The 23,964-nt window shown below is 45.3% G+C and overlaps 7 protein-coding genes across 11 annotated transcripts; 3 read left to right on the top strand and 4 right to left on the bottom strand.

The window, feature by feature from the left end:
• Positions 1 to 106: 106 nt before the first annotated feature.
• On the top strand, positions 107 to 1,024 carry LOC119556255. The gene has a single exon (XM_037868300.1). The coding sequence runs from the start codon at positions 322 to 324 to the stop codon at positions 1,009 to 1,011; it is 690 nt and encodes a 229-aa protein (XP_037724228.1). The 5' UTR covers positions 107 to 321; the 3' UTR covers positions 1,012 to 1,024.
• On the bottom strand, positions 1,005 to 2,729 carry LOC119556252. Its single transcript, XM_037868293.1, has 3 exons — positions 2,425 to 2,729; positions 2,261 to 2,363; positions 1,005 to 2,175 (listed from the first exon to the last, which is right to left on the bottom strand). The coding sequence occupies exons 1-3, from the start codon at positions 2,565 to 2,567 to the stop codon at positions 1,339 to 1,341; spliced, it is 1,083 nt and encodes a 360-aa protein (XP_037724221.1). The 5' UTR covers positions 2,568 to 2,729; the 3' UTR covers positions 1,005 to 1,338.
• A 17-nt stretch (positions 2,730 to 2,746) lies between these two features.
• Positions 2,747 to 4,998, top strand: LOC119556254 (RING finger protein 121). Of its 2 annotated transcripts, none has more exons than XM_037868298.1 (7): positions 2,747 to 2,894; positions 3,009 to 3,177; positions 3,269 to 3,303; positions 3,374 to 3,670; positions 3,742 to 3,970; positions 4,030 to 4,265; positions 4,328 to 4,998. In XM_037868298.1, exons 2-7 carry the CDS (start codon positions 3,130 to 3,132, stop codon positions 4,446 to 4,448), a joined length of 966 nt encoding a protein of 321 aa, XP_037724226.1. In that variant the 5' UTR covers positions 2,747 to 2,894; positions 3,009 to 3,129; the 3' UTR covers positions 4,449 to 4,998. The 2 variants fall into 2 exon arrangements, with proteins under 2 accessions (XP_037724226.1, XP_037724227.1); XM_037868299.1 differs by having other exon boundaries at positions 2,783 to 2,806.
• A 158-nt stretch (positions 4,999 to 5,156) lies between these two features.
• Positions 5,157 to 8,210, bottom strand: LOC119556253 (mitochondrial uncoupling protein 4). Of its 4 annotated transcripts, none has more exons than XM_037868295.1 (5): positions 7,833 to 8,204; positions 7,442 to 7,705; positions 6,340 to 6,449; positions 5,697 to 6,185; positions 5,157 to 5,631 (listed from the first exon to the last, which is right to left on the bottom strand). In XM_037868295.1, the coding sequence occupies exons 2-5, from the start codon at positions 7,688 to 7,690 to the stop codon at positions 5,457 to 5,459; spliced, it is 1,023 nt and encodes a 340-aa protein (XP_037724223.1). In that variant the 5' UTR covers positions 7,691 to 7,705; positions 7,833 to 8,204; the 3' UTR covers positions 5,157 to 5,456. The 4 variants fall into 4 exon arrangements, with proteins under 4 accessions (XP_037724223.1, XP_037724222.1, XP_037724224.1 ...); XM_037868294.1 differs by having other exon boundaries at positions 7,772 to 8,203; XM_037868296.1 differs by lacking the exons at positions 6,340 to 6,449; positions 7,833 to 8,204 and having other exon boundaries at positions 7,442 to 7,559.
• Positions 8,211 to 8,645: 435 nt separating this feature from the next.
• LOC119557767 (replication factor C subunit 4) lies at positions 8,646 to 10,011 on the top strand. Its single transcript, XM_037870664.1, has 3 exons — positions 8,646 to 8,837; positions 8,914 to 9,781; positions 9,842 to 10,011. The coding sequence occupies exons 1-3, from the start codon at positions 8,731 to 8,733 to the stop codon at positions 9,926 to 9,928; spliced, it is 1,062 nt and encodes a 353-aa protein (XP_037726592.1). The 5' UTR covers positions 8,646 to 8,730; the 3' UTR covers positions 9,929 to 10,011.
• A 33-nt stretch (positions 10,012 to 10,044) lies between these two features.
• Positions 10,045 to 11,180, bottom strand: LOC119557768 (transcription initiation factor TFIID subunit 9). Its single transcript, XM_037870665.1, has 2 exons — positions 10,951 to 11,180; positions 10,045 to 10,883 (listed from the first exon to the last, which is right to left on the bottom strand). The coding sequence occupies exons 1-2, from the start codon at positions 11,099 to 11,101 to the stop codon at positions 10,219 to 10,221; spliced, it is 816 nt and encodes a 271-aa protein (XP_037726593.1). The 5' UTR covers positions 11,102 to 11,180; the 3' UTR covers positions 10,045 to 10,218.
• Positions 11,181 to 12,127: 947 nt separating this feature from the next.
• Positions 12,128 to 23,164, bottom strand: LOC119557439. Its single transcript, XM_037870201.1, has 5 exons — positions 22,556 to 23,164; positions 13,128 to 13,257; positions 12,712 to 13,052; positions 12,461 to 12,626; positions 12,128 to 12,393 (listed from the first exon to the last, which is right to left on the bottom strand). Exons 1-5 carry the CDS (start codon positions 22,679 to 22,681, stop codon positions 12,284 to 12,286), a joined length of 873 nt encoding a protein of 290 aa, XP_037726129.1. The 5' UTR covers positions 22,682 to 23,164; the 3' UTR covers positions 12,128 to 12,283.
• Positions 23,165 to 23,964: the final 800 nt, after the last annotated feature.

Raw genomic sequence — 23,964 nt, 5'->3', positions numbered from 1 at the left:
GTGTAAAAGCCCGCCAATGCATTGGGTTTTTTATTATTTCCACGCATTGGTAAACAACTCTCTGATTTTAATCTACATTTCTCAAGTTTGCTATGAAAGTGAAAAACACCTTTGGAATGCATCTACAATCTTAAACCGTTCTTCGAGAATCTATATTTCAAAAACTACAGCATAGTACCATTAATACCGTTAATTTAGAAAATATAAAACCATTCAGTGTTGCAAAATGTCGCAAGACGTGCACGTGCATCATTTTAATCGGTGTGAAATGTAAACAAACAAAGCCAAAAGCCAGGCCAGCAAATAAATGTTTTCGTAGAAATGCCAGGGAAACCGGAAAGCAGCGACTCGGATTCGGAGGATGACGCACAGATGCGTCAGTTCCTGGAGGCGGCGGATACCACCCTGCTCACAAATGCCATGTTCCAAAAATCCAAAGAGGAGCGACCAATGGCCACCGAGATATCCAAACAGGATGGGCCTTCGGCCAAAAGCGAACGGTACGTGGAGGACCAGGAAGCTCCCGCCAGCGATCTCCAGATCACGCAGGAGATGCAGACACACATCTGGAGCCGCCTTAGTGGCATAATCCGGGAGCAAATCGAGTTTTCCCTGGACGAACCCAATTGCGCGGGAAAACAGAAGCCCCCACCCGACAAAGTAAGGCTAATGTCCAATGCTGATTGCTATTTAATCGCTGACTTGATGGTGGAAGGTCCTCCGGGTCCTAAAAAGAAACCCAGCATCAAGAGAAGGGCCCCCAAAGAAGACCAATCCTCGCCAGAAGCCCTAGGCTCTGTGGCAGTCAGTGGTGCATCCATTCTAGAAGGCAAGGACCTGCTCGCCTGGGCTCAGAAAAAGCCGCGCCACGACAAGGTCTTCCAGTACCGAGCCAGCGATCCAAAGGCCACAAAACTCCAGGCCATTGAACCCACCAACGAGTTCACCAAGCGGAGGCGACAGAATAATTGGAACGAGTCCAAGATTAGCAAAAAGAAAGCAAATAAATGAATACAAAATAGTACATGGGGTTATTTAATTATTACACTTTGTAGGGCCGTAACATTTTCAACTTAAAACTAAAAATCCTAATCGGTTAATACAAAACTTGAAACTTTTTAATTATAACTATAAGAGATATCTATGTCTGAGATATTTTGGATTAGTATAACTTTAATTAAGAATCTGGCAATAAAATGGATTTTGGGTTAATATTAAAGTGAAAATTAGAGTCCAAAGTCTCTTAAGGTAAAAAATCGAATCCATCTTCTCGTTGCTTTCGTCTTATCTAACAAATGACTATGGTGTGGTTAAAAAAGTTAGGATGCCTAAGACTAATCATGACTCAAAGGTGGTGTGAAAGTTGGTGACTGTGGGCCCATTGCCATTACCATTACCACTTGTGCTGCCATTGCCACTTGTTCCCGTCATATTGGAGGTATTGGACGATATCTGGCCATCGAGCAGGCCGTACAGCATCTGCTGGGAGCTGACAGTGCCACTGGAGCCCGTACTCCCGCCCAGATCCTGCAGCATTTCGCCCATCGCCATGTTCCCGCAGATGCTCTGACTGCTGCCGGTGGCACTGTTGTCCAGGATGTTGAGGAAGTCGTGGCCATTGAACTCGTTGTGCTGTTTCTGCATACTGCTCTGGCTCTCCTTCATCAGCTTATCGTACTCCTGCAGCACGCTGTTGAACTCCCCGATCTCCACTCGGTTCCTGGCCAGCACTTTGTGCTTGTAGTAGTTGTGCACCTGAGTGAGCGAGGTGCCCGTTAGAGCAGTGTGGGCACGTTCCAAAGGCACTAGCTGGAGCACCGTCGACTTTTGCAGCCGCGGCTGGGTGTCGTAGTTGCCACGATACTCGCCGATAAAGCTGCGCAGGAACTCCTCGGTGGCATCCGTCAGCAGCTGCACCGCCGACTCGGAACAGTCGGTGAATCCGGCCAGGCGCAGCATGCCGCACATCACCTTGCGCATCGCCTGGCGGCAGGCAGTGCTGGAGATCTCCGGATACGACTGCGGATCGCCCCGGGAGTACGGCGTGTCCACGGTGGGCGTGAACCAGATGGGCTTCTGGAACTTTTGGCTGCCCACCAGCTCGGCGGCGTTCTCCGGCGGAAAGTCCACCTCCGGTATCATAAGGCAGGGATTTAGGAGGTAGTTCGAACTTCCCTGAAGGATTGGAAAGGATTTTTAGTTGGGTTTGAAGTGTTTTAAGAGCCAGGGACTCCAAAGAAGTGATTTCCGCGCGACTTACATTTTTGTTGGAGTACGTTTCGATGAGTGATTGGAGAACTTCGGTCTGTTTCATCACCTCGATGGTCTGGGTGACCAAGGCGCTCCTCAGTTCCACCGTGTGGCTGCATGGAATCGAAATATTAGTTAACCGGCCGTAATACTCCTCATTTGAGCCATAATTACTGCTTTTCATCCGGCTGTATTTCCCCGCGCAGACGAATCTCGTCCAGTTTGGGCTTTTTGGCCGCCGTGGGCACATATTTGTCCGGCGTCAGTTGGACACCATCGTCATCCGCGGGCAGCGAGCCCCAATGCTCCACTTGCATGGCTATATACTCTTAAAATCTATGTAAAGCATTTACCCTATGAAAAGTACAAAAAACGTTTGTTTTGTTTTCGTTTTGCCGATAGGCATGGCCTATCGGGCCTATCGATAAGTTCCAACTCATCAGCTGATTGGCATCGGGCATCGGTTTGTTTTGTCCGGTTGCATCTGGCAACGATGGCCTCGAACGTTTTCTGTTTTGGTTATCAGAAAACGTCGTCGTCGCCTAATTAAATCAAGGTTAGGATCAAAGAAAAACAAATAGGAAAAACCTCGACGAGTCAACTGAAGTTTTGGAGTTTAGCCGGGCGACCTGCTTGAGCCCAATGTAGGTCGTCACACACAAGTGTATTTATTTATATATTTCTCGGCCGCCGTGACAAATGGCAACGCCACGGCAGCTAACGCACACAAGCATGTAAATCATTGTATTCGTTCCAAGAATTTTTGAGGTAAAACCGAGTGCACTACGTGGAGGCAAGATTACCCAGCGACGCAGACGACGAGTGGGACTGTCCGGCGGATTGGCGGCTGGAGGATACGGCGGTTACAACGGCAACAAGATGCACCAGCAGCACGTGGACCTGCACGCTCCCGTGGACCTGAACAAGGTGAGTCTCCTTCCAGGGAAGTGGGCTGAATTTCCTTTTTACTACTTACCAAGTGCTCTTTTTCCCCTGTGATCCCCTGGTTATCCCTTAGTCCCTGGACGAGATGACGCCGGAGGAGCGCATGCGGTGAGTGTGGAGGAGTGGGCTACGAAATTCCCCCATTTTTTTGAGGCTAATCTTAAACCCCATCCCACAGAGCGGAGCACCAACTGTTGGTGGAGAAGCATCGCGGCCACGATGCCATGCACTCCGAGATGGTGATCATCCTGTTCGTCACCCTAGTCATTGCCCAGATCATCCTGGTGGAGTGGAAGAAGCGGCACTACAGATCGTACTCCTTCGTCACTCTGCTGGCCATGTGGCTCATCCCGCTGATCATCTCCTGCAGCTTCGGCTGGCTGCGCTTCATTCTCATCTGGCTGATCTTCACCAGCATCACGGCCCTGGTGATGCGCCGGGCCATCAGCAAGCCCATCCAGGGCACAACGCCCAGGTGAGTCACCCCCGTCGATAAGGGCTGCCGTCCTCGGAACCTCGATAATAGCAAATCTAATCCGTTCACAGGCTGGTCTACAAATGGTTCTACTTCATTTACAAGCTAAGCTATGGCCTGGGCCTTGTGGGCTATCTGGTCATCATGGCCGCCTTCCTGGGCATGAACTACCTGTTCTTGCAGCTCCCAAACACCTGGATGGACGTGGGTCTGATGTTCTGCTTTTACGGCCTCTACATCGGTGTGTTGGGGCGGGATATATCTGAGATATGTTCGGATAAGATGGCGGCGGCCATAGGCGTGAGTTTGCAATTGGTTAGGTACTGGTCTTTAGCCTACTAACCATACTATCCCCGCAGTACTACACACCTCAGGGCATTCCCACCCGGCATCTGGATCAGAATGTCTGCGCCGTTTGTGGCAACCAGCTGCTGGTCTCCGAGAAGGAAGAGGGCGTCATCGAGAATACATACAAGCTGTCTTGCAATCATGTGTTCCACGAGTTCTGCATACGTGGCTGGTGTATTGTGGGCAAGAAGCAGACGTGTCCCTACTGCAAGGAGAAGGTCGATCTCCAGAAGATGTTCCGCAATCCGTAAGCCATAGAGTGTGCTCTTAAGTTCGCATTACCTTACCTTGATTCTCCTTGTCCGGCAGGTGGGAGAAGCCGCATATGTTGTATGGACGCCTGCTGGACTGGATCCGCTGGCTGGTGGCCTGGCAACCGCTCATCTTCTTTATAGTACAAGGGATCAATTGGATGCTGGGACTGGAGTAGGTCCCGCTGCTGCATCTGCTCCCGGTACTAGCTTTCCTCGGCGTCTAGTCAAGCACACACACTTCGGATTAAGTCCTGCACATGTAACCACACAGACAACACGACGACTTCAACAACGACAGACCAATTGGAGGGGTGGCGAGACACCAGCACCAGCACCGTCGCCACTCATTCCCCCGCTCCCCTCCAGAGCTCCTGAACGATGATGAGGATTACAATGACGATGACACGGATGATCCAGCTTTAGACGAAGCCATCCATATGCCATTGCCATCCAACCTGTTTCCGGGTTTCCAGTTCTGTGTGTGTTAAGCTTTTGGGGCACCCAACTTTTCCATTGTTCAGTCTTTAATCGAAACGTAAATGCAATTTTGGATATATGTGTATATATATCTATATATTATACATAGCTATGTATTTATGTACATATGTGTGCCTGTGTGTATGTCTCCTAGGTATTATTACCAGTTTTATTTTCTTGATTTTACTTAATTGCACTGGAGCTGGTTAGGATTATACATATACCAAAAAGAAATCCATTGATAAATTACTCCAAACTATTTCATTTTCACATTGGGGCGGGCAAGGAAGGCATATGTAATTGACTTATTTAACTCGATTATATATAAATGTTCCAAAGAGCACCAGCATTGCTGTCTCTTTCGATTTCATTAGGCTTTTCTCTCCTGAAGAAAGTAACCACTTAACTGAAATAACAAGTTTCTCGCTTTATTTTAAGGTTTTTGATTTTCTTAAGGCAACAACAATAACAAAATATAGGAGAAAGAAGCCCGAAAGATCTGAGTGGGGAAAACCCTCTGGCATAACAGATTAAAACTGGACAGAGTGTATATGCTAAGCTTATTGCTGGCATTAAGGTATTTAGGCACGGGGAATTGGATGATTGGGACCGACTTCGAGGCGGGGTAATGAACGAACTGCTTTATATGTACACCTGCCTGTATGTACATCTAAACCTAAACATAAATTGAGCCACATGGCCACCGCTCAGTAGCCAGAGGCGCCGATCATCTTGCGGATCTGCTCGAAGGACAGCCAAAAGGTTAGGGACCACGGTGCCATCCGTATCCAGCAGGGCAGGAAGCCCTTGTACAGGGCTACGAAGCCCTCCCTGGCCACCGTTTGACGCAGACAGTCCACGGATCCGCGGTAATGCAGCCCCCTTTTCAGGATAGAAGAAATGGATTAGCGTTTTAGTTGCTGAACCTGCTCTGCCCATCTACTCACCGCCCCTTCTCGTCGGTGGGCTGGTTCATGATGCGCGTCTTTACCACATCGGCTGGCGTGCCCATGATAGCTGCCACAAATCCGGCGCACACGGAGGCCAGCACATGAACCGTGTGGCAGTCGGGCATCTGCAGGCGGTCCATGATCAGGTGCTTGATGGTGTCATATGTGGTTAGGTCGCCCAGGTTGACCAGCGCCGCTCGCTGCACATTGGGGATGCTGCCCTTCCACAGGCCCTTAACGCCGCCCCGTTGCACGATCTTCCGGAAGGCGTGACCAGCGGAGTGGACCCTGGGCGGTTCGCCCATCAGCCGCCGCCTGCCCTCCATCTGGATTTGCACCTTGACCAGGTCGGCGGGCGAGGCCAGCCACTGGGCAACGGCTCCGGCGGTGACGCCGCACAGCGCCGACTTCCAAACCGGCAGCGCCTGGCTGCCGTTCTTGGTGAACTCCTTGCGCATCAGGTCGTAGCTGCAGATCCTCACACCGCTGCGGATGGACATGGACAGGGAGAACTCGGGTTAGAACTTGCTGAGTGACTGTTGCTGATGGTTGATAGTTGGTAGCTGATAGCTGCTGGGCTGGCAGATTGGCTGTGGCGATGATCTAGATGCTAGAATGAGGAGTTTTTGGGGATGCCCACCTATAGACGACGTGTCGGTAGAGCGCCGGCGTCACGCCCTGCCACAGCTTCAGGGCGCCCTCCTCGCGCGCAATCCCGAAGGCGGTGGCCACCATGCCGCGGTATTGCATCTGGTAATGGTAATCGTTGGGAATCGGTAATTGTGGGTGGTTCATTGTAGTATCTGTATCTGTTGCAGGCCGAAAAGAACACAAGATTCACATGGAACAGGCACACACAAACGGAAAATAGTGGATGGGTCGATCTGTGGAGTCCTATTTCTAGTCATAGTCCCTAGTCTATGGAAAGAGCCCAAAACATTATAGCACATTGTGATGATATGTTTGTAACCCTTTGCTTCAATCATAAAAAAAACTTATGAGAAACTTTACGAAGTAAACAAACTATGATTAACTACTATTTATGTTTTAGTTGATCGAAAAAATAGTTTTCAATGTAAATTTATACATTTTAGCTATCTCTATCGTTACAAGCAAATACATTTGCTATTAAATTCTCCATTCTGAGGGTATCTTTCCTTTTTAATTACATTTTCTTTCGTAAGTGGAACATATTTGTCAAACTTTTGTCAAGATTAGAAAAAGTACCTATTTGTATTGGTTACTATCGTTATCATATTTTCATTTTATAATAAACATATGTAGCTTATCTTTCTCAAAACTCTGTGACACAATAGACCCACTAACAACCGTATGGTATATAATTGCTTTCAAATCGATCCAAACACAGATGGGAAAACAGGATGGGTGTACGATTACAACTGCGGATGTGGTGGATGAGCAGGCCGAGGTGGGGGGATGGGGGTCTGATCTGGGCAGAAGCCGTGACTTATACCGGAACACCTCGCAAAAGCGTCTTCTGGCAGGCCAAGTCTTATCAACATGGCCGTGCCCACTCCGATTGGCCATATCTCTCGCTCGGAATACTCGGACTCTTATCGCGTGCCATTGGACCATGTGTGATTTAGTTTGTGAGCCATGGGATGTGTGATTGGGAGTGGGATTAGCTTTGGGATTAGGGGAGTAACCAAAAGCCGGTGACGACAAGAACAACAAGCGGGAAGTGGGAAGCGGTTTGGTCGGTATCGGTAGATGCCACTCACATTCGACTTGACGGCGGTTTGGGCGGCTCCTTCGCCCTGGATCTGCAGACGCGTCTTGGTCAAGTCCAGGGGATAGGTGGCCAGCTCTGCAATGGAGGCGGCTACCACGGAAACGATGTAGGTGCAGGCAAAGGAGTCCGCGTAGTCGAACTTCACGGGTCGCAGCTGGTGGCGTCCACTGGAGGGCACGGGACTACTGCTGGAGGCAGGGGCCACTGCTGGCGAGGATTCATCCGTCTTGGCGGCCATTTCCGAGCGGGTTATCTGCAATTTAGGAGGAGGGGAGGGTGTGGAAGCTCAGTAACTTCATAATCCGATAGGTAAACAAACTCTAGGCAGGTGAAACTTTCACACAATCGCGTGATGCTTGTGCGGTTGCGGGTGCTCCAACCTTTCGCTTTGTGTCCCGTTCTGTCCCTGTGGGGAATCCGGATGAGGATGGTGTGCCTTTGTGTCCGTGTCCAACGTTCTGCTTCCGTGCATTTACATAACAACAACGATTCGGTTTTGGCAACACGATTGCTTTTCCTTTTCTTTGGCTTTGTTTTGTGGGGGGAAAAAAAAAACAATAACAATAACAATGGAGTGGCAGTGCCAAATCAAAATCGCGCTCTTATAAAACACTCGGTGGCACGCGCTGGGCGGCTAATCATGTTTGTTCACCCCGCCTGCGAAAGCCGCTCTATTTATATCCTGCCAGATATTGGGGCTATGGCTGTGGCTATTGTATAAAACCTGTAGTTATCAGTGCAATAAAACAAAAAGACCACAAAAACAAAAGCGATGACGGGCAGGGTTGCCAGGTGCACGGAGGCTCCTACACGGAGAGAAATTCTGGATTAACTGTGGCTATTGCATTTATTTTATTGTATTTGGTTTAACTGCCATTTAACGTTAAAATGTCTTTTGTTTTTTAACATACGTTTAATTATTTTTTGAAATTTGTCTTGCAGTACGTTTTGCCTAATTCACTGCTTTGAGTGAAAAAAGTATATTAATATTAGCGTTCATAGAATATATTTAGGTGCTTACCAGAATAATGGAAATTTGTATATGCGGTTTTAGTAACTCTTCTTTGATTAGTACTAAATTTGTTTCATATTTCATATTTATATTTATAAACTCAACTAGGTGAAAATTTCTTGCAAGTGTACATTTGCATCAGATGGCAACCATGCAGCCGGCAACCTTGCAACTCTCGATTACTTGTTATCGATAGACGCGCGGCAAACTTTTGCATTTAGCGACGGCTTTTGTTTATTATTTTGTTAATTTGCGTGGACTCCGGTATGCAGGCATTTTTGAAAACAGGAAAATCCACGGCAGGAGCTGGGGAGAAGAGCCAGGGAGCTGCGGCGGGGCGACGCAAACCACCGGCTCCCTGGGTGGAGAAATAGTAAGTTTCTGTTGGCGCCAAGCCGGAGCACATGCTAAACAAAGTGGTTAATATCCCTTCCAACCGACCAATTTAGCCGGCCGCGCAATGTGGATGATGTGGTGGAGCAGTCCGAGGTGGTGGCCGTGCTGCGCAAGTGCGTCGAGGGCGGGGACCTGCCCAATATGCTGCTTTACGGACCTCCCGGCACGGGCAAAACCAGTACGATCCTGGCCGCCGGGCGGCAGATCTTCGGGGACATGTTTAAGGACCGCATCCTCGAGCTGAACGCCTCCGACGAGCGGGGCATCAATGTGGTGCGCACCAAGATCAAGAACTTCTCGCAGCTCTCGGCCAGCAGTGTGCGTCCGGATGGCAGGCCGTGTCCGCCCTTCAAGATCATCATCCTGGACGAGGCCGACTCGATGACCCATGCCGCCCAGTCCGCCCTGCGTCGCACCATGGAGAAGGAGAGCCGGAGCACCCGCTTCTGCCTGATTTGCAACTATGTCTCCAGGATCATTGTGCCCATCACCTCGCGTTGCTCTAAATTCCGCTTCAAGGCGCTGGGCGACGACAAGGTTATTGCTCGATTGAAGCATATTTGCGAGATGGAGGGCGTAAAGATCGAGGAGGATGCCTACAGGTCCATTGTCAAAATATCTGGCGGAGATCTGCGGCGGGCCATTACCACCCTACAGTCCTGCTACCGCTTGAAAGGCCCCGAACACATCATCAATACGGCCGATCTGTTCGAGATGTCGGGCGTTATTCCGGAGTACTATCTGGAGGACTACCTTGAGGTCTGTCGCTCGGGGAACTACGAGCGCCTGGAGCAGTTCGTGCGCGACATCGGCTTCTCCGCCTACAGCGTTGGCCAGATGATGGAGCAGTTCGTCGAGTTCATCATCCACCATCCGGGCCTAAATGATCCGCAAAAGGCCACGATCTGCGATAAGTTGGGTGTAAGTATAAGATCTCTATCTATAATCTGTTCGCTCTTGAATGAATCATGCATTTTTCAGGAATGCTGCTTTCGCCTTCAGGACGGCGGTTCCGAGTACCTGCAGATAATGGACCTCGGCTGCTGCATCATACTAGCCCTCAAATGAGGCCCACTTTCCATTCAACACATTCATTACATGTACTTTTTTTTGCGACTGAAGTCTAAAATATATATTTAATTTAAACAGTTGAGATTTGTATTTATACAATTTATTTCTAAATATTAAAAGTGAATCTGATCTTTATTTTCTTGGTCAATTGTAACAAATCTACATTTATACTACGTTGGTTCGGAGATCCATTTAAAGATGTTTCCGATCTGTCGCGGCCCCCAATTAAATGCTTTCGTGTAGGTCCAGTTTTTGAAAATATATTTAAGGTTGCTCTGTTCGATTTGCTAGTTGGCCACAAACTCAAAATCCTCCTCCTCGCGTTCCCGCTTGACAGCCACGCCGGAGGATCCTCCTGCCCCGCTGGCATTTCCCGCTCCAGAACCCGATCCGCTGGCGATGCTGCCCACGGCCGCCGCATCGCTGTCCACCTCCATCTTGAGATCTCCGCCAGAGCCACTGGGCTCGCTCTTCACCTCCATACCGACGCCGCCACCCGATCCCCCTGAGCTGGTCACCGTTTTCGTGGTCGTGGTGAACTTGATCACGGGCTTGGGAATGGTCACCACCTGCTGTTTGGCCACCACGGAGTGTGCTCGCTTGGGGCCATTGGCACTGGAGACGGGCTTGACAACGGTCTTCAGGGGTCGGCCCTCCACCGCCGACTTGGTCATCTTTTTGGGCTGATTGGTGGCCCGCAGCTTGTAGTTGACGCCCGTGAGGCAGTAGCGATCTGGCGGCAGTCGGAGACCGCAGTGGGGCTTGATGGGCGGCAGGGGCATGGCGTTCCGCACGTCGGCCACCTTGGCCAGAACATGGCGCGCCGGCGGACCGGTGAAACTCTTGTCCAGCGTCATCTCGGTGGCCAGACGCACATCGTCCATGTCGATGGTCTTCTTGCGCGCATGATTGGCATACACCTTGGCGTCGTCCAGAATGCAGGTGACGTAGCCTGTATTATTAAGTAGATCAATATTATTAAGTGAATTCCGAGGATACCCCGCATTATTAGTGCTCACGAAAGGTGAACTCCAGCATCTGGTTGACGACGCGCGGCTCATACTCCTGGATGTTCAGCTCCTTCAGGATGGACATGATCACTTGTGCGTCCTTCGGCACATGCTTGATTTGGGCACTGATCTTGGCCTTTTCGGCCTTCTCGCCGCTCATTCTTGTGTTGTTATTTATCTTACAAAAATTGTTTATTGAAGCAGTGTTGTTGAAATGTTGTCGCCTATCGGTGGCGCTATCTTAGCTGATAAACGGTCATGCTGGACCAAGCACCCGATATCGATTGCACATTTATGGAACAAAAGTTGATATTTATTCGATAACATGTGAAGGATGTACTCGCTAAATGTGAATAATGTAGCTGCTGAGAGTGGTTGATGTACTCGCTAGGATTGGTTTGAATACTGGCTACGGCCGATTCGTTTCCAATCAGAACTGTTAAAAGTTTCAAATTCAAATTAATTAATATCTAATCTGATATCCAAAACGCAATATCACCATTAAATAAAAACACAAGTCCACATTTTTGCTGTGATTTTTTATATTGATAAAAATACAGAAAAAAGTGTTTGATAAAAAAAATGTTGAAAAATTATTTAAGATTCTTATACCAAGTATATTGCTAATCATATTGTAAGCAAAAGTGTTGCAATGATTTAAAACGCAAAGAGCGGTTCCCATCCCAAAAAAGAAAAACAGAAACTTTAACGTAAGAAACTTTTATTCATTAAACGTACAGCTCTATACTTGGAAGACAATTTGAAGCTTGTCGCGCATTATTACATTCATATACATTGTACAATGAAACTTTTATCTTAGATACACACATATTTTGTTTATTATTATTATATTAGATACGCTACATGTACGCTACGTGCTACAATAAATTAACTCTTTATTGTTCCGTCTTGTATTCGCCGGCTCGCCGTGGTCTCCATATATATTTCAATCATATACATCGGTCCCATCCGTCTTTCTAAGATATTTGCAAAAAACTACGCGCAACCAATTCGCGCACCAAAAAACTTGGACGCAACTTTGACTCAAGTCCCACCGATCAGTTATACATACAAGCATATATTTATATATAGCTCTATATAGACTACAAACTAAATTCTTGTCAAAAAAAATAATGATTTATCTTATTGTCATTGTCATTGTCAGAATGTATGTAGTTTTTAAAGATTTCGTTAGCGGCTGCTCTATATATTTGATCGCCAAGTTGGTTTTGATTACTGGGGGAGGGGTTTGTGGGAGAACCAGGCTTCCTCCCTGGTCATTTGTGATTTCTATGCTGATATTGCTCGTAGAGTTCTCCTCGATTGAAGCTCGGCTGAGGACCTAGTAGTTGTAGGGTCCGTACTGCGAGCCATGGTAATAGGGTCCTGGATAGATCTGCGGCTGGGCATAGTTGGGATAGGGTGGATAGGGTGGCTGCTTCTGCGAGTAGACTGGAAACGAAGGTGGCAATTAGTGAATATAAAATTATATAATTGGTGGGCTTGGGGGCTCTTTTACCTGGCATCAGGTACTGCAGGTTCAGCTGCTCCTCCTTCTCGCGCTCGTTGCGCAGACAAACGGCCGCGCCGGAGAGCAGGATGGCCGCCAGGAGACAGGTGCCGATTCCTGCCCAGGCCACGATGTACGACCAGTCGTAGGCAATCTTCGTGTTGTCGCGCAGGACCTGGAAATGCAGTCAAAAATATATAAATAAATATAAGTTAGCCTCTTTTTATGGTTTAAAGTTGATTTTAAGTTGAGTCACATACCGTGTTCCACTGCTGAAAGTAGTCCTCGCCGACGACCTTCTCCTTCTCAAAGAACTCGACGGTGTGCCAGAGTCCCATGGCGCCGGCGGCCAGCAGACAGGTGACTAGCAGCAGGATCGAGGTGGCCGTGATGGCGCCCGAGGAGCGTTTCCAGCAGCCGGAGAGGCCGGTCCAGAAGGCACAGAAGATGGTCACAAAGCTGATGATGAACAGGGCGATGCAGGAACGGGCCAGGTGGAGGCGCGAGGTGGCGTCCTCGTTGGCGATCTTCTCATCCTCCGCCTGCGGGAAGTAGTCGATGTTCGAGCAGTGCGTCTCGATCGGTGACAGATAGGTGGGCACTGGAAGATTGGGATTAGAAGGTCAGCATCATGGTAATTTGACATATCCCCAAGTGTCCTCAATCGATTACTCACCCGCCGACACCGGTGGCCGCTCCTTGGGATAGCAAATCCTGAACAATCCTCGTGTCCTCGTGTAGTAGTAGTACTTCACATTCATGTTGTGCAGCAGCGAATCCGCATCCGAGTGCTTGGCAGCAAAGGACTAAAATGGAATAGAGAACAATAAGGATTTATTAAAGACATATACATTTTGAATACCAAATTTATATATCTTAAGAGGTCTTGAGTCATGTGGTTAGGTGACTCAGAGTAAGTATTCCAAACGTTTTACAGGTAAAATGCTGGGATACCAATTAAGGTTTAGATACAACGCAAATATACTTAGATTTGAACAAACGATTTAAGGTCTTTATAATTTGATAACTTGCCTTTGCACTTGATTTAGTTCAGCCTTACGGCTTAACCTTCTTAAGGGATTAGCACCTGGGGTAAATACAAAAACTCAAGCTCACCGCCAATGTTTATTCAATCCAAACTTACGCACCACCCTGCCCGCACTCCACCAGATACATATATTTTCAATATATGCTCATTAATAAACCCGTTTCCGCCTATAGTGGGCGTCTCTTGATAATTTGTTCAACTACCTCGCCTCAGACTCCAAGCCCAATCGCAATCAAAAGTGAGAAATACAGACAGTCAGCATTGAACCGCACTGGAAGCCCATGTCGATCATCATCATCCGGTCATCTTAACGATATACGGATGTTCGGATAGTGTGGGTTGGATGGGATATGGTGTATATGGTACATGGCGTATGGTATCTCATATATAGGTATATGCTATATAGCCCTCGTATCAGATCGTGTGGCATTTTGAACACGTTCCGCGGTTTCTCATTGCTTTTTTTTTTTTTTTGGTATTTGCTGCTGGGTTGAGCAATTCTCGGGAGCGAGTTTATGGCCCAAGGTTTGTTGGGCCCCCAGTGTGCATAATGCATAATACAGTGCGTTTCTTGGCTGTAAGGCAGGGCGGCTTTAATGATCTCCAGCTGATCATTGTCACCAGGGGTCGTATCTCATTTGAAATCGTTTGGTAACGTAACTCGGTTAATGCTGAGACCTTGAGCCTAATGGGTTTTAAGTGAGGTGTGCTAATCGGATATTTAAGAGATCTCTCATCAAGAGTACATTTTTATGATGATCTTTAACCCACGTGAGAAAAAATGTTGATATGTAACCTATCTTTAGAAAGATATTGAGTTGGAACTCAGATTATTCATTGACCATATGAGTGATGTGCTTATAAATGAAGTCATTAAGCATTAATCATTTGACACATTTATCTAAAAATCATCTAAAGTCATATTCAATTTTAGCCTTCACCCCGAAAACAAATATGACGCACTGGATTAAGTCCCCATCCCATCTTACTCATGGAATCTGGAACCGTGTTTCGGACTTTATAGAACTCCACGTAGCGCTGTCTAATATTTCGATTCCTTATCCCCCTCCCCCCCTCCATCAATTTCTCTGCGTGAAACCCGAGTGAAATCCAACTATTCCGAGTGATATCACGTTCCTCACGTTTTGGCACTTTGCCAGAAATTCTACGATTTCGGTTTACGCGGATGATCGTTGGCTTTTCCACCTTCCCAAACCCAAATGGCGAGGGAAATCGCACAGAGACGAGACGAGTTTTTCACCATTACCGCCATGCATTTTCATGAGGGGAAAAGAAATGCCAAGGGGGAATGCGAGTCGAAAAACGTGTTTTACTTTACGGTATGTCCGGTACTTAAACAACAATGGGAAATACCAAAAAAAAACCAAAAAAATATACATATATGAGAAAAGAGGGGCTGCCGAGAAGGGGGTTCATTGCCCAGCTCATATCGAAAACAGTTTTCAGTCTTTTGATCGTTCATTTTTCGGTTTTTGTTAGGTGAATACCATATATACATATACATCCGATCGGGGGCTTATGTAAATTGGCGGCTGGCTGGAAAATGATTTTCGCTTGCGTAACCCTCGTCTGGAGACGATGTTTAGGGCACCGTGAACTGGTTAGGGCGTTCCACCTTCCATTTCCATTTCCATTTCTATTTTCTTCTCCATACTTATCCACTCTTGAGAAATGTTTTCGCTTGGCTCGCCCCAAAAAAAAAAACAGAAACAAGAAAGAAAAAAAAAACAGAAACCCCTCTTTATTAGCTCCTCTTCAGCGGATTAATTTTGTAACTTTCTTATGAAAGTCTTGGGCAATTAAGGGCCCCAGACTTCCAATTCATATATATGTATAGACGCCGCCTAACAAATTGTCCAGCATTCATTGAGATGGATTAGAAATGCATTCGGCTGTGAACGAAAACCGGAGAGATAATGCCGAGAAATGTGTAGAAATCGGAGGTGGAAAACGAGAGCGAATCAAATTATCGGTTGGTTAGCTGGATTAATACGGCATACTAACTATATATATCCATGTGGTTAAAGGGTTACGCATGGCGAGATATCGATTGCGAACAAAACTGTAATGCGAAAAGTGCTTCAAGGTTGATCGGCAATCGATCGATGGAGAATAAACTGCGAATTATCTGAATAATTTCGAGTTACAACTGAGATCTTAAAACCATCTGCCCCGGGGCAGCTTATCAGATCCATAGTACAATGCATTTCATGGGTAACGTAACCCAAATCAATACGATTTCATCTGCGGCCGAACAACAAAACTTTCTTCCATAAAATTACCCATCAAACATATGAAAGAAAGTCTCTTGAAAGACTCTGTCAAAGTTTCAACTTATCGCTGATAAGATGATTCCATGAATGGGACACTAAATCAATAATTATCACTCATACCAAGCAGGGATTACATATTAAGACCTCTGATTATGCTTATTGTGCAAGCATTTCTAAAATAAGTAGTTAAGATATCATCACTTATGAGGATGAACAAATCAAATCCTTGTAATGCCTACTTTTCTGTATTGATCATGATTTAATAACCTGTATAACCCAAACCCTAGTTGATCCACAAATACTTGGGATCTATTTAAACTGATCTGATTAAGATGATAATAATGATAATGGTGGTATATGAAATATATTTCCGATCCCAGCATTCAAGTTCTCTATGAGAAGAAATTCCAATCGATTGGCAGACCTGCGGAAACACTTGCGAACTGTCATTCGCAACCACTTGGCAATCGGTTGGTGGTTCGTTGGTTTGGTGGTTCAGTGGCTTAGTGGTTCGGCGGTTGCCTCAGTTTCCAGAGCTCAGTGGCTCAGTTGGACAGTTGGTAAGTCGGTAGGTTGGTAAGCTGGCGAGGCACAAATATTTTTATGACACCCGGGCATGGAGCACATGCGAAACTAGTTTGGGGCCTACTAGTGCAGAGCAGACCCCCAACTCCGTACCCCCATTTCGTACCCCTCGAGTTTCGAGTCCCCCAAACACACACAAACACCGACGACGGATGTCGGTGATTAGCCAATCGGACAACATGTGTAAGGCGGGTTGTGGCGGGGCTCGGATAAAACCAGATAAAGCCCCCCAGAGAGTGGCAAACTGGATCGGTTCTTGAGAGCAGGATGCCAGCAGCTGTGCCCCACGTTCCTCCACCCCCTTTGCCCCCTCCTCAAAAAGCCTCTGGCAAAACGCGCTCAAGTCAAGGCCGAACAAATTCTGCCCACCGGCGGCATTTTTAAGCTGGATTCCTATTTTCCACCTCCCACACGGGCGAAAAATATCACCCGAATTAGTCATATATTTGGTATTTCGTGCCAGGAAAAACTTCATGGGTCATGTGCTGAATATTCAATGGTATGTAATCAATACTGCTTACATTATTTTCAAGAAGAGGAACTACACTTAATTAAATATAAATTGGAAAATGATATCTATTAAATATTATAAATATTGCAGTTGATTGAGATTAAGATTAAGATCCACTGATTAATGATTGTCCTTATTTCTCTCGGTGCAGAGTTTAATGAATAATTTATAAGACACTGCACCTAAGTCAGAGCAAAACAAAAAACAGTTTGCAACATTTCCTATGCACAGACATCAATTTCAACCGTCGAGCAACTGGTTTCTCTATTTCTGTGACTGTTTCTGGTTTCTCGATTTGTCGAAAAAGCACAAATAAAACCAAAAAAGGTCGTGGGAGCACGACATTGAGGGAAGATCGCGATCGCCGAGGTATTTCCATTCCACATCGCATTCTTGACACTCGTACGTACGTACTTTGGCCCACACACAGATCTCCAAATAGCCAGATCGCAATTACAGCCCCCAAAGAAGCCCCATTAAACAGATTCAGATTCAGATTCATATTCACATTATATTTTTATGGAAGACTACGCGACACGGAAGTCGTCACATTTGTGGAAAAAAATGATAATGAAAAATGTAATAATAGAAACCTGAAACTGATTGAAATCAAATGATTTGTTTATTGAGTGAGGTGGCGAATAAAAAACGCACACGATTATCGCTCGATACTTTGTTTTCTTCTACCAATTTGTATTTGTTTTTTAATTTTTTTGGTGGGAAGCGAAAGCGTTTTGAATCGCACGCTCAAGCAGTCTCCATAATGAGAGACCTCGGATGCAGAGATCTTCGGGACCCAAGAATCTCGCATGCGGATAATTGCGAAGAAATTAAGTTTCGTATAGCCTTAATTTTCAATTGCCGGGACCTGATTTTATTCGGCTTTCGTTGGCAAATGGCGATTTGAAGTGGGTTCGGAGATTTGTTTGGTAAAACGTGAAGTGATAATGATTTATCAAGGTAAATTTAGGTGAGAACTCAGAAGATAGCGTGTTATATTTAAGATCAGATGTACATTAGTTCAATTTAAGTATTGAGAAAAATGTAGTAACCGTAATAAAAACTTTATCTAGCGGGCATATAAGATTTCTACATCTTCCGCCGCCCAAAAAAAAAATCAGTTCAAAGCCGGAAGCATCAACCAGTTCCCGATAATCTCCTTTCTTCCCAGAATTCTCCCAGGCCAAAATAAAGCAAATCAATTTCCAGTCGCTGCGAGCCAAGTGCAATTCACTCTATGCTAATTCAAGCCAATCGCGGGAACTTGGCCAAGTGTGCTGATTAATCAATTTGGAATTTCACATGATGTCAGCAATAAAATAATAAATTAAGCACTCGCCGATGGCGTCAATACAAATCGAGAGGGAGAAAAATAAGTTCCACTTCAGTTAAATTGACGCAAAAAGAAAGAAGGTGGTGAAAAGAAATCTTCTGTCACACACGGCGTATGCGCAACCCCAGCTGAAAATAATTAATTTCACATCGCGAATTAACATGTGTTTCGTCTTTCGCCCGACAAAAAGCTTACTAAGCGTAAAGACCCAGCACGGAATTCATTCATTCATCGCCAAATGGCAGGGAAAACGGCCAACTGGAAAGAGCCGGGCCAACTGAACAACAGCAGCTTTTCATTTGATATTTGATTTGGCTTCGGTTTGGGTCTCGCTTTTGCTGCTTTTTTCTACCATTTTTCCTTATGCTTCTCATTTTGTGTCTTTAGTTTTTTGTCATCGTCATCGGCATTGCAGAGCATTTGCCCAAAGTGAGACGGGTGTAAAATGAAATCGAAGAAGGCAAATTAAGGAATGGAGAGTGCATATATGCACAGAGAAAAATTTATTTCATCAAGAGTTGCCATATAATATTCAGTGCATCTTGAATGAAGTGTACTTGGGACGAAACATTATATCTTTCGGCATTCTCAATAATAATAATATTAATAATAATATCAAGGATTCTTTGGTCTTAAGTTTAAAGACAAATGAGTCTAGATAACGAAGTTATATTTTAATAATAATGTACTTTGTTTCAAAAACAGTTTTAATTGTAGTTAACCATTGTTCTTAATATTTTTTTTTCAGGGTTATTTGATTTCAGATTTGTTATTTTCTATAAGCCTACTATCTGATTGAATATTCGATTTTTTCGTAGCGTGGGGAGAAGGGTTTTCTCTTTTCACCGATCGAACAACGAACCCCGTATCGAGTTTAAGACGAGGCCAAAACGCAGTTCCATCAATTGGGTTTGGGTGCCCGGGGATCCCAAGCCCCCCGTACCGCCTCCTAACTCCTCCCCCATTCAAACCCCCCCTCCCCAACCCAAAGAGAGAAACAACAACTGCGAGATAGGGCCAAAAAGCGAAGTGGCAAAGCAAACCGGCCAACTAGCCGCATACCAATTTTGAGTCTTCGTAGTCGTCGTCGTTGTCTCGAAAACGTGAAACGAGTGAAAACTCAACTCGAAAACCAGTTTGAAGGGGGGATGAAGGGGGGGGGGGGTCGATGGCGATATAGGCGTGGATACGATCCAAAGCCCCAAAGCCAAATGGTTTGGCCTAAGAAAAAACAAAAAGCGATATGGCTTTGGCATGCCACAGCCAGTACGAGTACTTCGAAAGATAATGAACAGAAAGAAGAAGCGGCAGGATCGGTGGGGAAAGCCAGTTGATAGGGGCACTATGGTGCCCAGGTGCCTGAACTTTGCTTAGCCAGAAGAACTAGGAAGAGCAGTGCAAGTACAAAGGATTTCAAGACCTTGTTTGAAAGAAGAAAACCCTCAATTTAAACCATCTTTGTGGAGAACAATGAAATAATGCAAGAGATTGGCATAACTGGAACCCTATAATAATAATGAGCATATGGTAGATACGTATTATATGAATTCCAAAGAATTTGAAATAATATTGGTAGAAAATCTATAACCCATTCCTTCCCTAATAAATAAAAACTATTCCAAATATTTTCTTAACAAGTTAAGACCCTAAATTTATAAATTCTTCTTGAAGTGAGTGCTACGTAATATCGATACAAGATTATTATTCATCGTGTAATGAAAGGAAATGTTGATATTCTGACAATATCATCACGATTCAGCCGGGCTACTCAGGATTCCCTCTATGCGGACCGTTCGTAATCGATCTTTGTACTTAATTTTCCACACCACGGGGATGCACTTCATACAAAGGTTTCCTGTGCCATCCAGGTAGCCAATCTCAAATTGCCTGTTGCACCTGAGCGGTTTTTTCAAAGCCTCATCTAAGGGCGGAAATTAAAGAAGAATAAACGGAGAGAGGGGGGGACGGGACGATGACCCAAAACGGGGGAGGTCAAGGCATACGAATTCCCTTCTGCGTCGATTACTTCTAATGGCTTTATAAATGCCCTAAACATTTCGTTGAGCTGAAGATTTCGACGCGGTGAGAGACTCAATCCAGCAGATCTCACCGTAATTATCGTTCCCTCGATTCCATTGAAACTTTCGGATTAGGCGACAACTTCACCCGGGCCGACAAGTCAAAAACGTGCAAATATTTTCAGCACACTTTGAGTCGTTTTCTTCCTCTTCTCCAGCTGTTTTTTATTGTTTCTTTTTTTGAGGTAACTTGTTTTGGTATGAATGGTATGCGCACTCACACTCAAACGATCTTCGTATTGCCCCTACACCTATATCTCTCTCTCACATCTAATGTTCTCTCTCACTCGATTGCACCTCAAAGTCGTAGTTAGGTGTTCTACTGTGACACCTTGTTTGAGCCAATACTTTTTGAAGAAAAGCAACCCTAAACATTTCGTTGGGATTTCCTTAGAAGAAGTAAAGCAGCAAATAAACCCAAAATGAATATATATATGAAATGAATTTGTAATCCCTGGACAATGTAAATGATAAAATCACTAAATAAATATTTTAAAAAAACAAGAGATTCGATGCCATCGACTATCATATACCCGTTACTCTTCTAGTGCACTGGGATCACTCAGGCAGTGCGAGGGAGATAGAGATATGCTAGTAGCAAAGCGTCTGCTCCCAAGATTCTACACTTTATTTGCTTATAACTTTTTAATGAATGGGCCGAATTGTACAATTTTCGGTATGTAGTTAAAAATTGATAACCAACACAAAGTCTCGTTTAAATTTTTCAAACATATTCAAAAATGTGAATGCTATATGGCTTATGGGCTATTGTGGGCATTAGAATGGGCGTGGCACCTTGCTGAAACAATCTCAGCGTTCATAAGGACGGTGATTCTGACCAAGAATATATATACTTTATAGGGTCGGAAACGCTTCTTTCTACCTGTTACATACTTTTCGACGAACGGGTATTCAAATTTGCATTGGATATTAAAGTAAACTCTTGAAACCAGAGTATTTTAAAGGAACCCATTTACAATTTTCAATGTGATTTGTTTTTAACCTTTGTAAAACAAAAGACGAAAGAATTTTAAGCTGAAGATTTTGAAATTCTAATATTTGATTAAGCAATAGAAAATGTTATGGAAGTTTGACTGTATTTGCCGTGTAAAATGTGTAATTGTGCTAGTATTGGTGATAGTGCCTGCTACTCCTTCTCTCCTCCTCCTCCTCCCCCTTTCTTCTTCTGCTTCTTCTGCCTGAGCTCTTCTTCTTTTTTCGCTTCTCATTTATCGCGTTTGGCTTGGCTAAGCGCTCGCGTAGAAAGTTTGAACGTTAACGGCCGTTGCCCACCCTCCACTCCACTCCCCCTTTTCCCCGCCCGCTTCCCCACTCTTCTCAATGCCAGTTGTTGGTGTGCTTGCTTTCGACCTTTCTTCTTCTCCTTCTTGCCCTTATTTTCTTTTGGCCAAGCACAAAACGAGCAACTGTTTCTACTGTTACCACCGTTTGTTGCTGTTGCTGTTGTTGCTGCTGTTGCTGCCTCTTCTCTTTCCCTCGTCCTCCTTCTCCTTCTCCTCCTCCCCTCCTCTTTCGCCCTCCTCCACCGCACAGTGGGCCACGCACACCTGTTTGCAGTGCACAAATATCTGCAAGTGCATTTCAACTATCTTGTTTATTTATAGATAAGATTCTTGGAAGAGGCACCCGGATTTTGAAAGAAGTTATAGGATCTACATTAAAATGTAACTTTCAAATGTATTCCATCATTGTAATGTATAAAACTTGTTCTTTTTTTAATTGTAAGAAGTTTTAGATATTAGAAATCAGTTGTGATATAAATATACTAAAGCGGGATACCAATTAAAAATCGTGTGAAATATATAAGCTTAGATAATTTTACGATATTTTGTATCAGTGGACCTATAAAAAACTAGAAACCACTCAAAACTTATGAATTTTATGATAGAACTAGCTATTCATGGCCTTGAAACCTTCTTTTCACAATTCCTAAGCTATTGCTTAATCGCCTAATAGCCCCACTTCCAGCATATCTCTTGGCCCAATGTGCGGAGTTCGTAACCGGAGTTTAAGCTCCGCTTTAAGCGGCAGAGTCTTCAAGTTTGGCAGCGGCTTCTGCCACGCAGACGCAGATGCACCGTATATTTTGGTGGCGCTGCCACTGGCTGATTATGTATTCCAAGCGGATGGGCCTTGGGTTAATTCGATTCGTAGCCCCCACTTTTTTTTTTGGTCTGGGGCCTTGGCTGCAAGACTCAAGACGGAAGACAGAAGACTGAAGACTGAAGACTCACCTGTATCTGGTTGCGCCAGACATCGTAGTGCAGCCAATTATCCGTTGAAAATGCGATCGCCAGCAGGGCGGTGGCGATGATCGCACAGATCGTCGCTATAGATAGGGTTACGGCCGAGCAGGGCATTTTGGTGTTTTATTCCGGAACTGTTTCGAAATCGGCTATATTTCGGTTATATTTCAAGATTTATCCACCGAAAAAACAACTACAGTTGCTCTATTCTTCGTCGATTTGTGATCTTCTGCGTCTTCTGCTGCTTCTTCTTCTTCCGCAGCTAGATTCTTCTGCTGCTTCTTCTTTAACTGCTACTACTGCTGCTGCACAAATACACAGTTAAAAGAGCAGCAACCAGTTTCGAAGGCACAGTAAAAAAAAAACAACAACGTTCGTTAAAAAAATAATAATTTTAGCAACGGGCCAGCGCTAACACACTGACACGGCCTCCAGCACACACGCACACAGCACACACACACACGCGCGCCGGCGAAGAATCTGAGCTTGAAGAATTGAGAGTTAAGAACTGGAGAATCGAAGAATCTGAGCAGCGGGCCACTAACAACTGAGAACTGAGACGTTGTGATCGCAACAACGTTCGCCAGCGGACTGAAAATCGTCGGCGACTGAGCCCGACTTCAGGTAATACCAAATACCCATATAGCCATACCCCTACCCATACCCATATACCCATATCCATAGTCTCGAGTCGCAGTCGGCGTCGAAGTCGGCGTTTCATTTGAGCGCTTTGCAATGCAACCGACTGAGGGGAAAGGGAGATATGGAGACGGTGCCTCTTCTACCTGCTGGATAAAGTAAAATCAAGAAATGAACTCCCAGTTCGTAAGCCGAACTTTGATATGCCCTAACAAATCGAGTGTATCCATGCCGAACTGGACAAAACTAGCTTATCAAAAGTAGATTATCTGAAAGGCGAAAATATGTACAGCAATAGGCCAAATTTCAGATAGTTATATACGTTTTATAAGCAAGCTCTATACCAATTTATCAGATAATCGCAGTTAAATGATATAGGATAATATGGGTTCTATAAGCACTACTCCGATTACTTTCGCATTCAGGTCTAAACTAAATGTTTAATATATAAGAACACGATATATATGTATCACAGAATCGTAGAATTTCAAATTCTGGTAAAATGCAAGTACCCTTTGATTGGGTATACGAAAGCCAAACAACAACAAAGCAGCAGCCTGTTGATATTTTCGTGTTTTCGTTTGGTATTTGGTATGTTGCCTGTGCCAGAGGTTTCGGATCGGAGTCCCAGTGGGCAGGAAGGTAGGACGTGAGGCACAGGGGCGTAGGCGGTGGGCTGGAACTCGCATTGAGAGGGGAGTGCTCCCATATCTTTACCGTATCACAGTCATTCCGCGCCACATCGTAACTCTGCCAAA

This window comes from Drosophila subpulchrella, chromosome X (genome assembly GCF_014743375.2).
Source record: "Drosophila subpulchrella strain 33 F10 #4 breed RU33 chromosome X, RU_Dsub_v1.1 Primary Assembly, whole genome shotgun sequence".
Taxonomy (NCBI): Eukaryota; Metazoa; Arthropoda; class Insecta; order Diptera; family Drosophilidae; genus Drosophila; species Drosophila subpulchrella.
Note: the sequence above shows the minus strand (reverse complement) of the source record. Positions and strands in the feature narration are given on the sequence as shown.

Excerpts from the sequence above, each read along its gene's own strand:
- LOC119556255 (XM_037868300.1), top strand. The coding sequence starts at position 322 with ATGCCAGGGAAACCGGAAAGCAGCGACTCGGATTCGGAGGATGACGCA.
- LOC119557439 (XM_037870201.1), bottom strand. The coding sequence starts at position 22,681 with ATGCCCTGCTCGGCCGTAACCCTATCTATAGCGACGATCTGTGCGATC. Across the intron at positions 13,258-22,555 it reads TCTGGCGCAACCAGATACAG|TCCTTTGCTGCCAAGCACTC; the intron begins GTGAGTCTTCAG and ends ATTCCATTTTAG. Across the intron at positions 12,627-12,711 it reads ACTTTCAGCAGTGGAACACG|GTCCTGCGCGACAACACGAA; the intron begins GTATGTGACTCA and ends CTGCATTTCCAG.
- LOC119556252 (XM_037868293.1), bottom strand. The coding sequence starts at position 2,567 with ATGCAAGTGGAGCATTGGGGCTCGCTGCCCGCGGATGACGATGGTGTC. Across the intron at positions 2,364-2,424 it reads ATACAGCCGGATGAAAAGCA|CCACACGGTGGAACTGAGGA; the intron begins GTAATTATGGCT and ends GATTCCATGCAG. Across the intron at positions 2,176-2,260 it reads AAACGTACTCCAACAAAAAT|GGAAGTTCGAACTACCTCCT; the intron begins GTAAGTCGCGCG and ends CCAATCCTTCAG.
- LOC119556254 (XM_037868298.1), top strand. The coding sequence starts at position 3,130 with ATGCACCAGCAGCACGTGGACCTGCACGCTCCCGTGGACCTGAACAAG. Across the intron at positions 3,178-3,268 it reads CTCCCGTGGACCTGAACAAG|TCCCTGGACGAGATGACGCC; the intron begins GTGAGTCTCCTT and ends GTTATCCCTTAG. Across the intron at positions 3,671-3,741 it reads ATCCAGGGCACAACGCCCAG|GCTGGTCTACAAATGGTTCT; the intron begins GTGAGTCACCCC and ends ATCCGTTCACAG.
- LOC119557768 (XM_037870665.1), bottom strand. The coding sequence starts at position 11,101 with ATGAGCGGCGAGAAGGCCGAAAAGGCCAAGATCAGTGCCCAAATCAAG. Across the intron at positions 10,884-10,950 it reads GATGCTGGAGTTCACCTTTC|GCTACGTCACCTGCATTCTG; the intron begins GTGAGCACTAAT and ends TTAATAATACAG.
- LOC119556253 (XM_037868295.1), bottom strand. The coding sequence starts at position 7,690 with ATGGCCGCCAAGACGGATGAATCCTCGCCAGCAGTGGCCCCTGCCTCC. Across the intron at positions 6,450-7,441 it reads AAACCGCCGTCAAGTCGAAT|ATGCAATACCGCGGCATGGT; the intron begins GTGAGTGGCATC and ends TACCATTACCAG. Across the intron at positions 6,186-6,339 it reads TACCGACACGTCGTCTATAG|CGGTGTGAGGATCTGCAGCT; the intron begins GTGGGCATCCCC and ends GTCCATCCGCAG.
- LOC119557767 (XM_037870664.1), top strand. The coding sequence starts at position 8,731 with ATGCAGGCATTTTTGAAAACAGGAAAATCCACGGCAGGAGCTGGGGAG. Across the intron at positions 8,838-8,913 it reads GCTCCCTGGGTGGAGAAATA|CCGGCCGCGCAATGTGGATG; the intron begins GTAAGTTTCTGT and ends CGACCAATTTAG. Across the intron at positions 9,782-9,841 it reads CGATCTGCGATAAGTTGGGT|GAATGCTGCTTTCGCCTTCA; the intron begins GTAAGTATAAGA and ends TGCATTTTTCAG.